The sequence below is a fragment of the Heterocephalus glaber genome, unplaced genomic scaffold, assembly GCF_053883595.1.
Source record: "Heterocephalus glaber isolate CG9 unplaced genomic scaffold, H.glaber_assembly_v1.0 deba00001428, whole genome shotgun sequence".
In the NCBI taxonomy this organism is placed as follows: Eukaryota; Metazoa; Chordata; class Mammalia; order Rodentia; family Bathyergidae; genus Heterocephalus; species Heterocephalus glaber.
This window is the reverse complement of record NW_028258293.1, coordinates 31,795,528-31,817,460: the sequence shown is the minus strand read 5'-3', so window position 1 is coordinate 31,817,460 and position 21,933 is coordinate 31,795,528. Positions and strand designations below refer to the sequence as shown.

At 38.0% G+C, this 21,933-nt stretch overlaps 1 protein-coding gene and 1 non-coding gene across 11 annotated transcripts in view; one reads left to right on the top strand and one right to left on the bottom strand.

Annotated features, from left to right (window-relative positions):
• Gdpd4 (glycerophosphodiester phosphodiesterase domain containing 4) overlaps positions 1-21,933 on the top strand; it is a 106,713-nt gene that overhangs the window by 74,484 nt on the left and 10,296 nt on the right. For 8 of the 10 annotated variants that reach the window (XM_021248265.2, XM_021248267.2, XM_021248264.2 and 5 more), the window contains 5 exons: positions 9,796-10,017; positions 11,307-11,461; positions 13,756-13,903; positions 17,848-17,930; positions 18,685-18,737. In XM_021248265.2, the coding sequence (XP_021103924.1) occupies positions 9,796-10,017; positions 11,307-11,461; positions 13,756-13,903; positions 17,848-17,930; positions 18,685-18,737 (661 nt within the window). The remainder of the gene's footprint in view (positions 1-9,795; positions 10,018-11,306; positions 11,462-13,755; positions 13,904-17,847; positions 17,931-18,684; positions 18,738-21,933) is intronic. The other 2 variants (XM_087212007.1, XM_087212006.1) reach the window with 2 other exon arrangements.
• On the bottom strand, positions 12,323-12,429 carry LOC147828061 (U6 spliceosomal RNA). Its single transcript, XR_015451507.1, has one exon. It is a non-coding gene; the product is annotated as a U6 spliceosomal RNA (small nuclear RNA).

Here is a 21,933-nt window from a genome sequence, read left to right as displayed (position 1 = left end):
CTGTTCTACAGACTCTAATCATGTCTTTCACTCTGCTCACCATCTCTGTAGTTATCTGGGAGATTATTTCTGCTTTGAATTTTTCTAGAGCCTCATTCATCTGCTTTGTTCCTTCCTGTGTTATCAGTTCAGGGTGTCCAGGTGGTTGATTATCAGATTTTTCCACCTCATTTCCCCCAGAATTTGCCTTTTGTGAGGTGGAACCCTGAGTTTGTGACTTGCTTAAATGTCTTCTCATTTTTGTTTTTGGTACTGTCCTTGGTTTAATTCCCAGGTTGATATTTCAAAATTGCTTAATGTAGGTATCTTTGTTCCTTGTGTTTAAAACCCTTGTGGAATGATTGCTTTTCAGAGGTGTCTTCCAGCTACAGCTGGTGTTTAGGTTTTGAGACTCTAATGACTCTGAGGCTATTTCATTTTTATTATACCAGGAAGGACAACTGATTAGATCAATCACAACATCTTAGCCCAATTGATACAATCAGCAACACCATAGCATCAAGCACAGCTTAGAAAATGACAATTTGTGGTAGTTATTAATCTATCATCTTTAATGTGCAAATTAAATCAAAACTGAGGACCAACCCAACATATGTTTATAGTGAATAAACCCTTCAATATAGCAACTTTACCCTTCAAGATGGGGAATTAGAAGGAGTTGGGGAGGGAGGGACAGGTAGAAAGATCAGGAAAGATTAGCAGTGAGGCCAGAAGACACAGGAAGATTACACAAACTCTAAGAAATTGTTAAAGGCAAGAGGAAAAGAGAGAATGAAAGAACAAAGGCATGAACAGAACCACCTAACAGCAATAGGGAGGCTAGATACTGTATTTACTTTCCTTTAAAACTAATGATAATCAAGAGAAGGAAAAAGAGAAAAAAAATAAAGGAGAAATCTGAATTTAGTCCAGAAAGGAACAAATAGGGAGATGAAGAGCAATGTGGGACAGTGAGAGAATGAGAGAAGGATGCAGGGTGGGAAAGAAAGAAAAGATAAAAGAAAGAAAAAAAGAGAAAAGTAGAAATTTGAAAAAAGTAGGAAAAAGTAAAAGTTAAGAATTAAAAATAAGAGAAAATTTTTTTTTCTTTTTTGCAAATAACAAAAAATCAAAATGAAGGGCCTCCTTCAGGGTATGTCTCTGCTGTCACAGTAGGCAACATAGGCAGCCGTATGCATATACAAGTCAATGAGTCTTAGCAAGCCAGTAGCAGACCTGTGAGATTCAGGCAGATTTCTGGCTGCTAGTTCCAAGTTGAGCTCCCTGTCCTCCTGCAGGGTTGAACTCTGCAAAGTTCTGCTGCAGGTTCCAGTTGCCCTTCCCCTGAAGATACTGCAGGTTTCGATGGGAGGTGATGATCCCTCCAACTTACCAAGTACAGTGGTCTGGTGCGCCTTTATTGTAGAGATTCTCTTTACTTTTCTGCTGAGCTTCAGTTTTCATCGAGGAGTCTGAGGCCCTCTTTCTGTTGTTAACTTCTGCTCTATCTTGTGGCGCTCAGGACAAGGGCCTTTATAATCCCCTGTGCCTCTGTAGTGTGGAACCAGGTAGCAGAAGAGCCAGGAGGCCAGAGGTGGAGTAGGGGTGGGGGGGACATGGATGACTGGTGTGGGGGGGGCGGAGCGGGACTGGGCCCTGCAGGTGCCTGCGGCTAAGCAGAGTGCAGAACGGAGCAGGGTCTCCAAGCCGTGCCTGGGTCCTCACCATGCCATGGGCAGAGCCTGGAACAGACAGGGGTTGGGGGGCTTCATGCTGCCTGGATCCTCAGCTTGCGCTGGTTGGTCACACCGAACAGAGTGCAGGATGGAGCGGTGACTCTGAGCCATGCCTGGGTCCTCCATAGGTAGCATTTTCCAGGGCATTTTGACCTCACACTCTTACAGCTGAGTCAGACTAGGAAACATACTTATTCTTGATCCTTTGTTGCCATTCAGCAAATATTTATTGAGTACCTACTGGGTACTAGGCAGATGGAATATAATGGTGAATAAGCACACCTCCATCCCTAATAGAGTTCAGATTAGCATAGGAAACAACTAGAATACAGTGTGGTAAGTGCCAAACTACAGTTAATTTCAGATTGCTTCAGGAGCACAGAAGAACAACTTCTAACTCAGTCTGAGAATGAAGATGAGGAATTCTGGAAGAAGATAAGCTAATAATAGGTGCAGTAAAATATAAATTACGTATTATGTACAGTGTAATTTTGAGGAGAGTGTGAATGATTCCCCTTGAGGAATTCAGATAATAGATACTTCATGAGACATTACCATTTGTGCAAAGGGGAGGTTGCTCCTAAGGGGAACCACGGGCAATGGTGATTATGTTTCAGAAATATGTTATACTAGAACACGTGAGTGTGTGTTTGTGTGTGTGTGTGTGTGTGTGTGTGTGTGTGTAAAGGATATAGAAGGATAGAGAAGGAAAGAAGGAAGCAGGATGACAAAATCAAAAGAGACGTGAGGACCAACCTGCATGTAGTCAGTGAAACTAAAACTGAAAGTAGATTACCAAATTAGATACAAACTTAGTCAATTTACTAAGTGACAGTAAAACTGTAACCTTGGCAGTTATGTTTTCTTCCACAAAAAAGCATCTTTATTGGACAAAGTAACTTTTTTATCAGTTTTCTGCAAGTTAACATCTAACCTTACATGATCTGAGCCATGCAATTCACACAAAAGTACTAATCAGCAGTAAAGAGTAATTCAAACAAAGGTATATTTCCCTGAGAATCAGCCTGTAGATGGACTGAAGAAGGCTCTGCTATGATATTACAATGTTAAGTTGTCAACCTTTTACTTTATCTCTAATCTTTGAATAACAGTCCTATCTTGTGATCATAACTCCTATTACCTAGAGGCTGGTCTTATGTTAATTTTGTGTTATTTAGCTTTATTAATTTTTGTAGGTACAATAAGAAGGGTCAGATAACACACATGTTCCTTGTATAATCAGCAAATTTAGAGATCAGATTATGCTAAACAACTGGTAAAGCTACTAAATTATGTTCTAGAGATTATGTAGGGAATCTAGTTTCACTTTCAGTAGTACTACTTCAGAGATCTTTTTTATAACTTATTTACAAAATAAAAAACTCATCTTCACTGAATTTCACCTATAAGTGTAGGCAAATTCTCTCTCCTTTTCATACTGCCTGAACTATGTAGCTAGACCCTGAAAGAAAGAAAGAAAGAAAGAAAGAAAGAAAGAAAGAAAGAAAGAAAGAAAGAAAAAAAGGAAAGGGTAATGGGAGTTGCCAGAGACTCCTGCAGTGGTCCTGGCCTCCTGCAAGCCAGTACAACATCCGCGGGATAGGAAAGTGGAAATTAAAAGAAACACAAAGATAGAGACTTGAGAGAAACTGAGTCTTGGGCTGGCCTAAGCTGTTCTGGGCAGCAAAGACAAACTCCCAGGACATCCAGTGTTTATTCATAACAAGTGTGGGAAGGGGGGAAATTGGGCAGGCCTTGGGACACCTGCTGGTAACAAGTATCAAGCAGGCGGGACTATGGAATGAGGGCACAAACATATCTTTGCTGAAGAGAACAAATGATTAATTCAAAGGGGAAGAATTTAGTCGGAGTCAGTTGACCTTGACTTGGAGTGAACTCAGCTAAGCTCTGCTACTTCCAATGTGACACAGCTGAATTATAGAGGGGCAAGAAGCTTGTGCCACTATAGCCTGGTAATACTGAGCAAGATGTCTGCAAAAGAAAAAAAAGAAACAGAGAGAGAGAGAGAGAGAGACAGAGAGAGAGACAGAGAAAGAAAGCCTTGTTTGCATGTCCACCAGAAAGTAGAAAATTAAAACAAAACCAATAAAATTTCAAAATGAAATAGTCATGATTAGATTGTTCTTTATCCATGTCTTCAGTTTGTTATAGTGAATGTCTTGCCCTATGTTGGGTTGTCAGTATGCTTTCACAAAGTTATCTGCTTCAGGTCTAAAATTCAACACGGGAAGTCTTGATTCAGTCTCCTGATAGAGTGATGGATATCTCCTTGACGAGATTGGACCCATTCAGGGTGGTATGGCCATAGACTGTGGGTATCTACTTGAAAGAGCAATGTCAGCTTACACTAGCAGACCTATTTTCATGAGTTTATTCTTTGTAATATCAATACATATGTGTCACAGTATTTTCAACCATGATTTTGAGCCTGTCCTTTCATTTTGTGATCTGTATCTTATTGAAGAGACCTTGAGACAAGAATGGGAATAAAGCAGAAACCACTTGATGTTATCAAACTGAATTAGTCTGGTTAATTTATTGTAGTAAGCCATATCAGAAAGGAGAAGAATAAAATGCTCTAGTGATAGGTATAATATATAATTATTTTAAAAGGTTTTGTTCTGTTTCTTCTGAATGTAAAAACATTGTATGCAATGAGAATATTTGCAGATCTCCTGGTACTTCCAGTCCACCATTAAAACTAAGACATTTACAACTCTGAAACATACATATTATTTTATATGCATAAGATTAACTGGCAATATAGAGCTTTCTTTTTTACAGTTTATAGCTTCTCCACACTAATGGCTAAAAAGAATGTACGTGACATTAGAAATTCACAGGATGTTCATGAAGGGTACTGTTCATAGTATTCTTCTCCAATAATGTAATCTGGGTTTGATATTAGAGTAATGCTGATTTCATAAAATGAGTTGGAAGTGTTCTGTCTCCTTCTGTTTCCTAGAAGAGATTATGTAGAATTGGTATTATTTTTTTGGTATGTTTGGTAGAATTCAACAGTAAACACACCCGGGTCCAGAGTTTTCTTTGCTGATTATTACTAATAATTTCTTTGTAGATTTTTACTTATAAATTCAATTTCATTAATAGTTATGGGGCATTCATTCTACTTTAGTGATAGTTGATTATTTCATTTGAGGAATTGCTCTATATCATCTAAGTTGTCTAATTTGTGGTCATAGAGTGTTTATATATATTTTTTCTAGTACTTAGAATTAAACCCAGGGAACCCTCCCATAGACCTATATCCATAGCTTTTTTCTTTCTTTCTTTCTCTTTCTTCCTGAGACACAGTCTTGCTAAATTGCCTAACCTGGCCTTGAACTTGTGATCCTCCAGCCTCAGCCTCCCAAGTAGATGGGATTACAGGTGTGTGCCACCAAGCTCAGCTATAATATTTCTTTATTGGGCCGGGGATTTAGCTCAGTGGTTCCAGCACCTGCCTCGCAAGCACAAGGTCCCAAGTTCGATCCCCCGTACCAAAAAAAAAAAAAAAAAAAAAAATATATATATATATATATATATATATATTTCTTTATTATCCTTTTAAGATCTTGATTGTGGTAATTTGCAATCTTCTCTTCAGTTGACTAGAGATTAAACAATTATGTTGATCTTATCAAAGAAACAGTAATTAGTTTCATTTTTTTCTCTGTGGTTTTTCTACTTTTAATTTCATTTACTTCTGCTCAAATTTTTATTATTTTTGTTTGAGTTTGGTTTGATTTTATCTTCTTTTTCTAGTTTGTTAAGGTACAAGCTTAGATTACTGATTTAAAATCTTTCTTAATATAAGCATTATTGTATGTTTACCTGTGCATACTGCTTCAACTTCATTTGTAGGTTTTGGTATGCTGTATTTTAATTTTTATTTGGTTAGAATTTCTTTTCGGTATGGGGGAGTGAATCCAGGGCCTTTGTACTAAACTACAGCCCTAGCCTTTAAAAATTTTTATTTTGTGACAGAGTCTCTCTAAATCACTAAAACAGGCTGGGCTTGAACTTGCAAGGCTCCTGCCTCAGCTTCCCAGAGTGCTGGGATTATAGACATGTGCCACCATGCCTCACTAGAAATATTTTTTAACTTCTCTTCAGCTTTCTTCCTTAATCCAAGGTTATTTAGGAATATGTTTCTTAAAAATTTCAAAAATTTTGGATTTTTCAGATATTTTTATTATTCTTTGCTGGCTTAATTGTTCTTACCTGAATACTTATTGTATGACTTCTATTATTTTATGTTTATTAAGGTTTGTTTTATAGTCCAGAATATGGCATGTCTTGACAAAACTTATTCCAAGTGCACGTGACAAGAATGTATATTCTACAATTGTTGGGTAGAGTATTCTATAAATATCATTATGCCAGTTGAGTGATCATGTTGTTTAAGTTGTCTCTATTTTTATTCATTTCCCATCTATTTGTTCTTTCAGTTACTTAGTAAGGCATGATGAAGTCTATTTGTTACTTTTCCTTTGAGATTCATTAGTTTTTGCAGCATGTATTTTGAAGCTGTCTCATTAAGAGAATACACATTTAGGATTGTTAGGTCTCTTTGAAGAATTTGCCCTTTTCAGGATGTGTGGTAGGTAGAATAATGGCCTCCCAAAGATGTCCATGCCCTGATTCCTGGAACCTATAAATATGTTACCTTTAATGATAAAAAGGTCTTTGTAGAGGTAATTGAGATTATGAACATTATGGACATCATGGTTTCATTCAATTTCTATGCTCTGGTCTAGCAATTTTTTAAAGGGGAAAAGGTTTATTTTGGCTCATGGCTTAAGAGGTTTCAGTCCATGATTGACTGGTTCAAAGGGAGAAACATCATGGTGGAAGAGAATGTTGGAGGAAAGCTGCTAACCTCATGGTAGTCAGGAAGCAGAGAGATCAAGAAAATATCAAAGAGAAAGGAATAGGCTAGGCGTAAGATTATATCCTTTCAGGTTATGTTCCCAGGACCTACTTTCTCTAACTAAACCCTGCCTTCTAATAGCATATTCAAATATGATCTCATCAATGGATCAATGAGATTAGTGCCTCCATGCTCTAGTTATCTTCCAAGAACCCCACTTCTGAAGACATGAGCCTTTGGGGGGACATTTTTTTAAATCTAAACCATAACATTCCACCCTGTCCCCAAACACTTAAGCCTACCTCATATTGCAAAATACATTTAGTTTATTTCCAAGAGTTCCAAAAGTTTTAACAATTTCAACATTACTTTAAAGTCCAAGTCCAAGTCTTCTGACTCAAGGCAACTCTTATCTGTAAACCTCTATAAAAAAACAAAGACAAAACAAATCACATACTCTCAAGATACAATGACACAAGGTTAACATCTCCATTCCAAAAGGAAGGAATATGGAAATAGAAAAGAGTCAGATCAAACAAGATCAAAACTCAGTAGAGTAATCAGTAAATACTGTAGTTCCATGTCCAGCATCCAGGCCACATGATAGCAAGGGGTATGCTCCAGAGGGATTTGGGAGCATTGCCCCTGTGGCTTTGCTGGTTGCAGCCCACATGGCCTCTCTTGGGCTGATTTTGTTCATTGGCTCTGGCTTTTCTTGGTAGATGTCCTATGTTCCTGGTATCTCCAACTTCCTAGGGTCTCTATAACAGCTTTAGCCTCCCACAGCTTCATGCATTGCCCTCTCCAGATTTCCTGGCAGGGACTCCAACCCTGTCACACATTTCCTGGCCTCCCAACCCTTCTTTTGAAATCTGGGTGGAAGTATCCATGACTCCATAATGCTTGCATTCTATGCCTATAAAACCAGAATCAAATGGACAATGCCAAGGTGTGTGACCAGCTTGAGCATTAGCCAGGCCTCTTTGGACCATGGATGCAGTGGCCTCTGAGTACCTGGAAGGCAGAACTCAGGCAAACACTTCCCTATACACTGTTAAGTGAGCAGGGCACATTGGGGCTCTCCTCAAAGCAACATCTTTCAAACAATTTTACACTTTTACATCTTTGGACCTGCAGTAGGTGGAGATTAGCCAATTCTTGAGATGTCCTTGAAGAATTTTTGTCTGTTGTCCTGGTGCAAAGTACTTGTCTTCTTGTTTTTTTCTTTGTTTTATTTTTGTGATACCAGGAATTGAACCCAGGGCTTTTGCACTGAGCTGTGTCTTCACCTCTTTTTCATTTTTTTTGAAACAGGGTTTTTCTAAATCACTAAATTGCTCAGGCAAAATTTGAACTTGTGACCCTCCTGCCTCATTTTCCCAGACTGCTGGGGTTACATGCGTTTGCCACCATGCCTGGCTTGGTTTTTTAATCATACTAATTTCTTTAGCAACCACAATTTCTTGGTGCCCAGCTTTACACAAGTTCATTTTCTGGCAAAACTGAAAATTTTTTTTCCGTATTTCAGGTAGTTTGTTCCCATTTATCACTGAGGATATGGCAGCCAACAATATTCATGACACCTTTACATTCAGCCTCACACGAAGTCATAGGATGTGGACAAAATGTAGACAAACTCTTTGCTAGAATATAATAATTTCCAATAGAATCCTCATTCTCATATGAAACTTCATGAGAATAGTCTTCACTTTCCACATTCCTCTAACCATTCTGGTCTTCTGAAACCAACAGAATTGCCTATCAATCTCTACTGCTAGGATATCTGTAGCCTGATTCTCTAATCTTTTCTCTCACATTCCGAACCACAAGCTCAGGTATACTTACAGCAACAATCCCACATCTCTGGTAACAATTTTCAGTTAGTTATATTTCTTTTGCTGTAACAAAATACCCGACAAACACAATTTAAAGAAGAAAAGATTTATTTTGGCTCAGTTTCAGACATTTCAGCTTGGCTGGGTCCAAGGCAAAAACATAATGGCAGAAGGGCAAAGCAAAGGAAAGCTATTCACATATGCAAGAAAGGACAGCTTATTTAGGAAGGTAAGGGAAGGAGGAGAAGAAATGGAAAGAGGGGAATGAGAATGACAATGAAGTTGCATTGAGAAAAAGAGAGATTACTTGAGTCTTAAGAAAATGTGAGGTAGCTACTTCTTCCTTCTCCTGAAGATATTTTTATCACTTGCTTCACCTACAAGTGATCTAAAACTGGCAAATGATAATAGAGTAGACATCTATTAATTTAATATAACATATGTAGAGCCTGCTATGTATAAAGTGAAGTGCCATGCATTGCAGAGAATATACAACAGTTCCTGCCATGACAGATTCTAACTCCAGTAAGAATCAGTAGAGAATAAGAAGTGAATCGTGTACTTTTCTATGCATGAAACATGCTCCCAGACCCTATAAATATTTTATAAGACTTAGCTTTCAATATAATCCTAAGGAATATATAGATTACCCTTCCACTCTGATGGAGTGGGTGATGAAGTCTGAGAATTCAAATTATTTCATCAAGGTTGTATAGTAAGAATCATATTGAGCCAGGATTTAAACAATAGTATAAGATATGGACAAATAACCATGTAAGGTAGAATGAGACATGCATTATTAGAGGCATAAAAATGGGCCATCAGGGCTTAATGACCACTGAACTCTCTTTAGCTCAGGAATATTTAAGGAAAAGTTTAAGTTAGAAGTAGGATTTTAGCAGGTGGCTACTAGCAAAGAAGGCAAGTAAGGGAGGAATAGAACTAGGATTGAATCCTTTTCATTTGGAAGTCAAAACATATATTCTTTTTGTTACACAAAACTAAAGCAGTGAGAGCACATGCATAAAGACAGTGTGACTGAAAGGGATGTTTAGTCTGAGTTGTAGAAAAAAGGCTGGAAAGGAAGGCCAAGATGAGAACACTCAAGACCTTCAGTGCAAATACAAGAAGTCCTAGAATATAGTGGAAATCATTCTAAACACCATAATTACCCATGGAAATTACATTTTTTTCTTTCCTTGCCAATTCCTATCTCAGAACTAGTATTTCAGAGGGCCCAGGGGATTGAGTGGTAATAGAACAAAATGGAAGTGTGTGGGGCTACAAAGCAGGAGAACTGGAAAATACTTTTGATGGGCATCAATATTTTCTTTGATGTATTTATTTTTAGACGAGACCATTTTTCAATATGAAACGTCTATCACAGGCTGATAAAAAACGAGCAAGAAACCAGTCAATTCCACGACTAGCTGATTTATTGAAAATTGCAAAGAAGGAAAAAAAAATTGTGATATTTGATCTTTTTGGCCCTCCACAAAAACATCCTCTCAGACACACATTTGTCCATCAGGTAGTAAGCGTGATCCTTGCTTCTAAAATTGAACAAAATCTGGTATGTCTGTCTTAATATTTAGGGTTGAGATTGGGAGGTATGGGTAGTGTGTCCCCAAAGCACAGTAGTTGAATTTAACTTAATTTTTCAATCTTAAATCCTTAAATAATTTTGCTTCCTATGGGAATTAAGATTATATATTTAAAAAATTTTTTTTCCTCATACCAGGGATTGAACTCAGGACCTTGCCCTTGTGAGCCAGGCACGGTGCCACTGAGCCAAATCCCCAGCCCAAGATTATATATTTTTTGAGACACGGTCTTGCTATGTAGTTCAGGGTGTCTTTGAAGTCTCTATGTAGCCTGGGTTGGCCTCAGATTCATGGCGACCCTATTGCCTCAGCCTCCCGTGTGCTGGGATTATAGGCGTATGCCACCATGCCCAGCTGCAAGATTATTTTATATATAGCTACATGTGGTTATCTGAGAATGCCCCAGTTGAATTTATCTCAGTGGGGAAAAACGTTGAGATTGTCTACTATTTCAAACCAAGAGAAATATCTGTACCTTGTTGAAGAGGAATATGTGTAATTATTATGTAATATGACTTGCACCATCACCAACATAGATCTATTAGAGCCACTAAAGCTTTGGGGATTAGCTTTGATGAGTGATATGGAAAGACAACTGGTTCTTATTAGAAATTTCTTCATCATATTTTTCAGAACCAACACTCTACATTTAAGTTGTCAATTATTCCAAATCACCTAAATTCTCAGAATATGAGTTCTGTGAGTGAACAAATATATGTATATGTTTTAACAAATGGAACTATTACCACAGATGATTAATAACAGCAACCCTAGTGGCAGGAAATAACTCATTTTAAAGATTATTTTTAGCATTTACCATACATTTTTTTGATTCTCATCTTTTATCCATATCTACCAAATTTACCAAACTCTTGTCCTTTTTTTTTTTTTTTTTTTGACCTGGGCATTGAGCCCAGGGTTTTGTGCATGGTAGGTAAGTGCTCTACCACTGAGTTTCATCACCAGTCCTCATCCATTTTTTTATATTAGGCTTTCTATACACAGTGGGCTCTTGCCCATAATGTTAACTCATGAATAGAGAGGTCCTGGGAAAACTCAGCTTTAAGAAAATCCTGGTTCTCATTTTAAGAGTTCATTAGACAATATTAGGCCAGATTGACTGCTTCACCAAGGACTAGAATCTTCCCCTGCTTCTTATAGACTACTACCAGTGCTAGAATGGAGATTCCATTCTCTATGGGGCTATTTATAACTAGAGCTCATTAACCACTAAAGGATTTCCTGTTTCTACTTGCAGATTTTTTGGTTGCCAGGTCATGATAGGCAGTATGTCAGGTTCATGGCCCCTGGTTTTCAGCATGTGGGCCGTTTAGTCTCTGTTGAACACCTAACAAAAGAAAATATCAGTATAATAAATGTGGACTACAAGAGGTTATTCTACAAAGGGTTAAGGTAAGTGACCATACTTCTCTTGGCATGTATCGCCTTACTTGTATAAAGTATACATATCCCCTAAGATATTTAATTTCCCCTTCTCATTTTCAGATTTCTTTGTGTGATTATCATTTTTAGTCCTTCTACTTTCTCCTTCTTGCCTCTCCAACCTTACCTCTACTAATAAACATTATGAAGTGTATGTAGACTATCCCCCCCAGAAGATAGATTTGAGCTCCTCCTCTTTTGAGCTATAATCTCTCATCATACAACACACTTAAAAGAATTTTATTAGTACGTGTTTGCAGGACATAATGATTGCATTCATTGTGGGAAGGTGCTACATGATATAATGCATCTCATTTTTTATTAATCTCCTTCCCCTCATCTCAATCCCCCTCCATCCATATCTTGGTTCTATTCCCTTATGCAAAAGATCTCTCACCCTATTTCCTACTATCTTTTATTTTGCTCTATAATTTATTTATAGTTTGAGTTACTCATGTAAGAAATCCATTTTCCTACAAATGACTCAAGGTTAGCTTTCTTTAGGGCAAAGTATTTATTATTCCATTGTGTACAAATACCACATTTTCTTTGTCTTTTCATCTAGTGATGGACGTATAGGTCTCTTCCAAGATTTAGCTATTATGAATTATGCTGCTATAAACATTGGTATGCATGTATAATATAATATAATATAATATAATATATCTTTTTTTTAAATATGGAGGGTCGAGGATTTAGCTCAGTGGTTTAGCTGCCTGCTGCACAAGCACAAGAACCTGAGTTTGATCCCTGGTACCAAAATATATATATATATATGTATATTTGTACGTATATATATATTTGTATGTGTATATATATATTTGTGTATATATATATATGGAATGCTTCATGAATTTGCATGTCATCCTTGTGCAGGGGCCATGCTAATCTTCTCTGTATCATTCCAATTTTAGTATATGTTCTGCTGAAGTGAGCACTAATATATCTTTAATATATCTTTATAGTTTTAGTTTTTTGAGAAATCGCCATACTGATTTCCATAGTCATTGTTCTAGTTCACATTCCCACCAAGAGTGTAGAAGGGTTCCCTTTTCACTGCAGCCTCACCAACGTTTATTGTTTTTTGATTATTAAATTTCCACACATTCCTTATTAATTTATATAAACATAGTTGGTTTTTAAGTTTTGGTTTCAAAAGACTCAAAGAAGTAACTTTTTACTATTGTTTCCTAATTTTTAAAAAATTGTCATTAGAAGAACTGTAGAATTGTATTAGAGACAATTCTTACACATTAAGTAACTGCCACCACTCCCTGAAAAGGATTATTATTCTTAAGTTTATAACTAAGGCTAAGAGCATGCCATGCTAATATATGATAGAGATAGGATTCAAACATAGGCTTACACAGAGCAGTTTCCAACATGGCATACCTTGTCAGGGTTAAAAAAAATTGAAAGCACTTACATGGTATTTTTTTGTGGGAATTGAATCCCTGAAGGTAGCAGCTTGACTAGAATTACTAGATGTGTTCCTTCACTAGTTTTCTTCCTGTTCAGCCTTGGGAAAAAAAATAGGTTTTATTCGCCTGACTCAGTTCGTGTAAAAATTCTTTATATTTGAAATTTAAAATGTTCACTAGATTGGTATTTATTTTATACCTTCAACTAATGTTTTGGAACTAGGTATTGTACTAGGTCTGTATATACAAGAGATGAGTGAGACATAGTTTCTGTTTTAAGTTACATAGAGTCGAGTATAAGAATAGTGATAGGTGAGCAGATTATTAAGAGGTGCTAAGTGCTGAGATGCAAGTGAAGGCATGCCTGAGGAAGCCCATCCCAGCTTGAAAAAGCCAAGGAGTTAGTCAGGGACTATGCAAATTGGTTTTTCCCAACAGTAACTTGAAATTGACTTGGAAGCTTGCAAATGCTACAAACAGAGCCTCACCCTCCTCATTCTGTTTCCCTTTCCTTTCTTCCTTCCTTATTTCCTTCCTTTTTTTTTCTTTTTTTCCTCCTCTCTCCCTCTCTTTCTCCTCCTCTCTCCATCTCTCTTCTTCTCTTTCATTAAATTCCCCATAGGACATATAGTTACCAGCTCACCACTGCTGCTACAGAAGCAGAGTTACTAGATTCAACCCTTTATCTTATAGCATGAGCCCTTTCTGTCACCATGAATTATAATGTGTCCCTGGATCAGTTCCTTCTGATGATTTAGCCATCAACCTTTCACAAGCATGGTGGCTGTTCCTCTTGTAGATGCTGAGAGCAAAAATCCCCTGTGGATTCTGTTTTTGTTCCAGGGATTATCAAGCAGCTAATATCTATATCAATTTATACATTGTAAATGAGCCTTGGATTTTCTCACTGGCCTGGTGCTCCAGAATTAACTCAGTGACAACAGACAACATTCCAGTTCTGAGTCAGCTTACTCACCCTCACTTCTTCATGGTGAGCTACTTGTCCAAATTGTTATTCTTAGCCTGGTATAACTGTGGTCCATGTGCTCCACCCCGGTGCTATCCACTGCATAGTCTCCTGGGGAGCTACTTAAGAGCAGAGACTTCCGTGATACCAGAAATGTGGCATCCTCCATTTTTTCACCCAAATCCTTCTGTGATTTTCATTTATTGAATCATTACAGTTTATATTAGTGCAGTATGTAATTCAGTCCTCTGACTTGGCTACTATCATTACCTCCACAAGGAAATTAAATCTCAATGTTATCTTTGCACATGATCTTGTGAGGTAAGATTCAGAACGAGGTCTTACTCCAGAGTTGTATTATTGCAGCCCCAGATACCTAGACGTACAGCCGCAATGGACAATGACATATGGTGTGGGAAGAAAACTAAGTGTACTTGACTCTAAAGTCAAAACTGTGCCTCAGATAAATGCTCTTGAAGAGGACAGCCAGTGTCTAGTTGCCTGGTTTCCTGTTCTATCCCTTCTGTTCCTTATTGCCAGAGGATTGAGGACCTGAAGACATGGTTGCAATCTCAACTAAATTTCATCACTTATTACCTGTGGGGGGAGCCTGGGCCTGTGTTTCTTATCTGTATGGAAAGCAGGTTGACTGAGTAGGGCACAATAACATACAGCAGAAAATGGGTTTTTCTGTTTATTTGTTTTGTTTTGTTTTTAAAGACAGGATATCATTATGTTGTCCAGGCTGGCCTTGAACTCTGGGGCTCAAATGATCCTTCTGCCTTAGCCTCCCAAGTAGTTGGGACACATGCCACCATACCCAGCTAGAAAACAGTTTAATTTTACTCCTTTGACATTTAAAACTTAGGCAGAGAAGCCTGTGGTAGAGGGGGTTCAGGTTGTCCTCCCCACACCTCCACTCTCTCTCACTGGTCCCTGTTTCTGACCTGTTCAGGATCTGGACCAGGAGACACGGGACCAGGGTCAGGCACATACACATAATCTCATGGGGCCAGCACTGTGTTATTTCTGGTAGAAATATGGAGTTGCTGGCTCCTTTCTCTGGTGACTTAAACAGCTTTTTGGAAATAACTATGAAGGGAACTTTGAGCGACAGATTCCTCAGCACAGGGTAAGCCTTTCCATTTTTTTTGTACCTGGGATCGAACTCGGGTCCTTGCGCTTGTGAGGCAGGCGGCAGAACCACTGCACTAAATCCTCGGCCCCTACACCATATATTTTTATAACATTTTTGTTTTTTACGATTGATTATAAAAGTAAAGTAGTTCATTATATAAAATTCAATTATGGAAATGTTCAATTTAGAAAACAACACACCCTCCTAATTCTGTCTCCCTGAATCAATAATGTCTCCAAGTTTGAGTGCTCGCTTCGGCAGCACATGTAATAATGTCTCCAAGTTTGAGAATACCCTTTTACTTATATGTTGCTATTATTTCTGAAAGTCCCTTTTTTATTTCAGTATTTGAACTGGTAATAAATTCATATGACTCCAAGTTCAAAAAGAATAGAAGAATGTAAGTCAAAAAACCCAAAAACTTCCACACTTAGCCCAGGCTTTTTTTTGAAAGGACTAATAATGTGTCATTTTGTTTAGCGAGGTAGAGCTTTTCTAGGCAGCCTGTGCTCCAGAGTTAGATTGTGCAGCTTCAGATCTGGGCTCCAGCACTCACTGTATGAACGTGGAAATAACCGTTAACCTGTCTGTATCTGTTTTGTGGTTTTCAAGTTGGAGATGATAGTACAATAGATTCACTTTTATTCAACACAATATGGTCTAACCATTGGTCTGTTAATTGAGAAAGTTAAGGTGGATAAATCACTAAAAAGAGACAATACTCTACCAGCTAGCTTTTAATGTTTAACAAAAAGCACCTAAAACTTAATGTCTTCAAATGGAGTTTTCTTAGGTCTTATGTTATGTAAGGTGACTAAGTGGTTGCTCTGCCCTAAGCCTGTGAGGTTAGGTTGAATGGTCTAGGACTAGGAGAGCCTCACCGATTGGTCTGGAGTCTCCCCTGCAAGGAAGCTAGCTGGAGAGTATTGCCCTGATGATAGTGAGTTCTCAGCAGCAAGTGAGGGCAAACCCCAATGTATGGACTCTTTTCACTTTTCCCCTAGTGTTTTACAGTCTTCCATTGGCCAGAGAAACCACACATCCAAGTCCAGATACAAGGTCTCTAGACTTCACCTTTTGATGGGGAGAGGGGCACAACTAATCATATTGTTTAGGAGCCTGCATTTGGGTGTGGAAGGAATACTGTGGTCATTTTAGTGTACAGTATATGACACACACACCTCAACTCATTTTAATTTAAAATCATTCACCTTTTGACAGACAAAATCTTTTCTTGTTGTATACTTTGCTTGATTGAGTTCTACATTCTCTCGCTTATTTAAACATCCAAGTGAACTAAACATAGCTATGATTTTTAATTTTTGTTTCTTTAAAATGGAACAAGAATGTAAAGTCCCTGGGAGAAACAACCAGAATGAGGAATTCACCTAGATCTAATAGTCCCTCTACCTTAATCTCTCAGTGTTTCACCCATACACAATCCAATTGCAGTTTATATTTTTGTTTGTTTGTTTGTTTTTGGTACCAAGGATCAAACTCAGGACCTTCCGCTTGCAAGACAGGCGGCGAGACCACTGAGCTAAATCCCCGGCCCTGCAGTTTATATTTTTGATGACATATTTTATGCTCATTGAGTTTTTAAAATCAATTGACTTAGATTTCTTGAAAATCACATCTTTTCATTCATATTTTACAGATTTGACCAACATATAATCGCATTGGATAATTATAATAACAAATACAGTTGACCTGTGATTAAGGCATTTGAGAACAAAGACAACTGATTCTTGGTGAACATTTAGTTTCTCTTGGTGGGCATCCTGGGACAATCAGCAGACTGAAGCATCAATCAGTGTGTTTCCCAGAAGGGACTAAGTGCCTCAGTTTAGTGGAAAATGGAAGCGAGCTTCTATTGTACTTACCTAGTAGGACTATTGTGAGGATTAAATGTGAAAATACCCCTAAAGTGTTGAAAATCCTTGCATACAGGTTAAAATAGGCTTAGAATACTTACCAGACTCCTAGTAAACACACATTAATTGGTGTTATTGTTGTCATGATCACATATCAATAATAAAGTTATTATTAATATTTTTATTCAGCTTGGGCTTGAATAAGGACCTTGGAATAGGGTGAAGAATAGTCTGAGAAAGAATAAAAAGCACAAGCCCCAGTGGTATCAAGTAAAACTAGAAGGGGAGCAATGGAGGTGGGAATGGAGGGAAAGATCAAACCAGGAGATTGTAAAACTCATGTTAGACGGAGGAGACAGAGCTTGGGAAACAGGTGATTTGAACAAAGACCATGGAGCAGTGGGCATGTAGGTAAAAAGAAATTATAGTTCAACAAATTTATTTGAAGAATGGTGATTCAGAGCAATGCTTCCGAAATTCTGGTTCACAGCCTAGTTGCTTCAGCATCACCAGAAGAACTTGTTAAAAACAGAGATTTTGATCTCTTAGGTCTGTAGTTAGACCCATGAGCCTTTATTACTAAACGCTGCTCAGGAGACAAGTTTAGGAAGCTTTGTCATGAAAACATAGAGTACTGTAAATCAAAAAACCTGTGCTGGAGTCCTGGGTCCAGAACTGACTTGCTGTTTGGCTTCTCTGAGTCTTCCTCAGACCTCTGTCTTGAGGGTTAGGGGATCTAAAGGGTGTGGAGTGTTTTATTCCTTGTTGAGCCCCTGCATGCATGATGGTGAGGTTAGAATAGCTGCAGATAATCTATATTTGAAACTCCTGTACCTTTTCTGTTCCACTTCCTCTTTTTATCCAGCCTGGACAGCAGAGCAAGGGACTTGACCCATATAACCCCAAATCCTTCCAATTATAAAGTTCTTTAATTGTGGTTATTTTATGTTTTGCAGACACCACGGTATTATCTGTCCATATGGCTCCTCCTGGATATTGTTTCTGCAATTTTCATTGCTGCCATATTTTGTTTTCACTGGTAAGTATTTATCTGTAATTTTTAAATGAAGTTTTCTAAAATAGAAATAATAAATGAGTTCTTATAGAAATTTGAGAAAAAAACCAGTTACATTCTTTCTATATCTCTACATGGAAAGACAAGAGTTATAATATGAACATCTCATTTCTTTTCATGCTCCCTGTAGCTCCTCTCACTCCTTCCTCCTTCTCAACACAAGATAATATTTTCAGGGTAAAGAGTGTCACTGAAGCTTAATCAAGGCTGTTAGGATAGATTCAGTGTAGAGTAGCAGCTAGAAGATAGGGAATGGAGGGTGTCCAGACAAGTGCCTCCCTTCCCACCTGTCATGACGTGACAGAGCAGGGTGCTGTGCAGTGAGCAAGCTCACGGACCAGGAAGACTGGGTTTTAGCATTGGCCATGCCCTTTAGTTGCTGAGTGACTTTAAGAAAATTACTGCCCCTTTCTGGGCCATACTCTTTTTATTTGTCCAAGAAAATGATTTTTGCTAATCCTTGCAAGGTAAATGCTACAGGATTACAAATTTTAAGGTAGAAAAGGCAGGGAAAATCCTGGAAGGGGAAAGTTAGAGGAATCTATGGTTTTTTAGTTAGAGGAGGATCATCATTTCTTGATTTGTGACTTGTTTAAAGGAGGAAGCACAGACCCTCTGCTCAAGCGAGAATCTGACTGCAAAAAGTTTCTTTTCTGGCCACTACCTTCTCTTTTTAGAAAGAGGCCTGTGAGTTTATAGATGGTCTGCTTCCTTCCAGGTGGAGAGAGGTCAAAGAAGAAAAATTGCTTGAAGCCTCCAGAATTTTCAGAGGTAAAGTCAGAAACCTTGCCCTTCCTTTTTCTTCATCCCTACCCATTGCTTCCAGAAGACAGGATTTGCTTTTCCCATCTCTGACAAGAGCTGAGGGCACATGGGAAATCTGGGGCATGGGGAGAAGGGAGAAGTTAGGAAGTACTGTATAGTCAGTCCTCCCTATATCAAAGGATTCAACCAAGCACCAGCAGAAAACGCTTGAAAAAAAGTTATGTTGCTATTGTGCATTATATAGTTAGGCCTGTAATGGTTTGTCTGTATTGAACGTGTACAGACTTGTGTTTTTATCATTAGACCTCTGCTGCTTAACAGTAAGGATACACTATGAAATTGTGCAAACATAATACAGTGTTTTTAACAGAAACATATATCTGTATGATGTATATTTACACCATAGAATGTAGGCGTGTGCATGCGTGTGTGTGTGTGTGTGTGAGTGTGTGTTATAGCCTGTTGCTCCTGGGATCATGATAAACAAAACAAGATATTAAATCAAGCACAAGAGAATATTATACAATAGAGATATAAATATGAGGTGTATTAATTTTCTGCTGATATAACATAGCAGACTTTTCAGTAAACTTTTTTTTTTGGTACTGGGGATCGAACTTGGGACCTTGCACTTGTGAGGCAGGCAGCAGAACCACTGAGGTAAATCCCCAGCCCTTCAGTAAACTTTTTATTAGTAGATGGAGTATATTCTAAAACAATGATGAAAAGTACAGTACAGTAAATACATAGGCCAGTGACATAATCATTTATTATTATCCTCAAGTACATGTATTGTACATAATTATGCAACTAGCTGTACAGTAGGTTCATTTTACATGAGCATCACCAGAATAATATATTGTGCTCTGATGCCACGATGGCTATTATGTCACTGGATGATAGAAATTTTTCAGCTTCACTATCTTATGAGATCACTGCCATATAGAAAATCCAATCCATGATTGGCTGAAATGTTATGCAGCAGGCCCATGAGTGTATTTCCTAAATAACACAGTTTAACAACTATTTACATAGTGTTTATATCATATTAGGTGTTACAAGTATTCTAGAGATAAGGTATATGAGAGGATGTGTGTAGGTCCATTTTAATTAAGAGACTTGCAGAGTCTGGTGACCTTGGCAGTGCTATGAGCAATCCCCTGAAGATACCAGGGGAGAGTATAGAAGCTACTACAGATTCTAGAGGATCTCTTACATCAGTCTTTAGACTTTGGGCAGCACCATCTAAACAATGAGACCCTTTGGAAGATTTCAAGCATCAGTGTTTATTTGTTCACTTCTATGTATATTCATATACCACATAATAATTGAGTACCTACATTGTGCCAGGCACTCCAAGAGAGGAGGCTGAAGATAACTGAAAACTGTAGAGGGTGGTCCAAGAGATAGGAGGGCCGGCCCACAAAGACCATTTAAAAAAAATAAAAGCAGGCAAAAGAAAGTAGCAGTTGACACCACTGGACCAGGCGCCCAGATCTATGACAGAGTAGCTACCATGCCCAATAGGCCTGAATGTGCTTAGGAGGCTCCATTTGTGGGTGATGTGTATTGGAGAGTGGAGAAAAAAGGCCGCAGAGATACTATGCTACATTAGAGTTTAGACTCTGCATATAGGCAATCAGGAGGTGACAAATGAGTCCAAACAAGAGAGTGATATGTAAGATGTCTGTGTGAAGGAATGGAAAAATGTTTATTCAGTAGAATAACTCAGATGCTGAGGAAGTGAAACAGGCCCAGCAAAGGGAAAGAAAACTAGAATTTATTTCTCAGAGGGTTGTGGGGATAGTCACCTAGTGAATTATTACTTTTGGAAGGCAGTGCAGCGTCAAAGGGAAAACCAAGTAGACAGAGAAGCCTGCGCAATACGGATTATCATTTCCTTCCATAGTTCTAGAGCCTTGAGTAAAGTTACAAAATCATGAGTTAATTTCATTTCTTATGGATGATAGTGAAGATCGTCAGATTTTATATACCAGCTGGCAGAGGGTTGAACTGATGATATACCACTTAAGTTTCAGGAATGGATCCACTGGACCATGAAAAAATAAGTTTAGAAATTTGAATAAATGAAAGTCAGTGGTTTTTATGTTCTGTGAAACTGAAGGTTTAAGTCAAGTTCACTAAAATCTCTAAGTAGCAGGGAGCTCTCCACTCAGTTTTAGGAATTTTAAGATCATTCTACTGTCTATGTTGTCTGAAGGCTGTATTCTAGCTACCTTATGATTATCAACAGTTGTGTTAGTAAACTGGTGGTGCCATAAATAGTATCACTGACTTAACAGAAACGTATGTTTTCACAGTTTTGGAAGCTAAAAGATCAAGATCAAGGTGCTAGCAAAGTTGGTTCCTGGTGAGAACTTTCTTCCTAACATATAGATGACTGACTTCTGACTATGTCCTCATGCCATTTCCTCTAGATATACTTGGAAAGAGAAGTGCATTCTCTGTCTTTTCTTACAAAAATACCAGGGCCAGGGATTTAGCTCAGTGGTTTTGCCGTCTGCTGCGCAAGCCTAAGGACCTGAGTTTGATCTCCCATACCAAAAAAAAAAAAAAAAAAGAATACCAGTCCTATCAGATTAGGGACTTGTTCTTATGACCTCATTTACCCTAAATTATCTCCTTAATAGCAGTATTTACAAATATAGTCACACTGAGTGTGAAGACTTCAACATACGACTTTGGTGGGTGGGAAGGAACAATTCAGCCTATAACAGTAACCTAGTCAAGAAATAATTCAAGCACAGATGTGGTAAGGAAAGCATAGATGGGAAAGAAATTCTGAAGGAAAAATTTAAGAACTATACAAAGCTGTATGGAGGTAGCTATAATGTCTTAGAAAAAGTACTAAGTTAACTTAACCCTACCCTACCAAATTAAAATGGTGATAAGAAAGTAGAAAATAAATTTTAAAATGTTTTTTTTTTTTTTTTTTTTTTTGGTACCAGGGATCAAATTCCAGAACTTGCTGAGCTAAATCCCTGGCCCAAATGTTTCCTGTTTTTAAGAGTTACTAGTTTCCTGTTAACAGAAACTAATTACACCTGATTTAAGCAGAAAGAAAATATACTGAAAGGCTATTGGGGAATCTCCAAGAAATTCCTAGAAGGTGTAGGATCAAGTGTAGAATCAGAGAAGGAACAGTGTAAGAAACTGAAAGTGTAAATAAGGACTAAAAGGT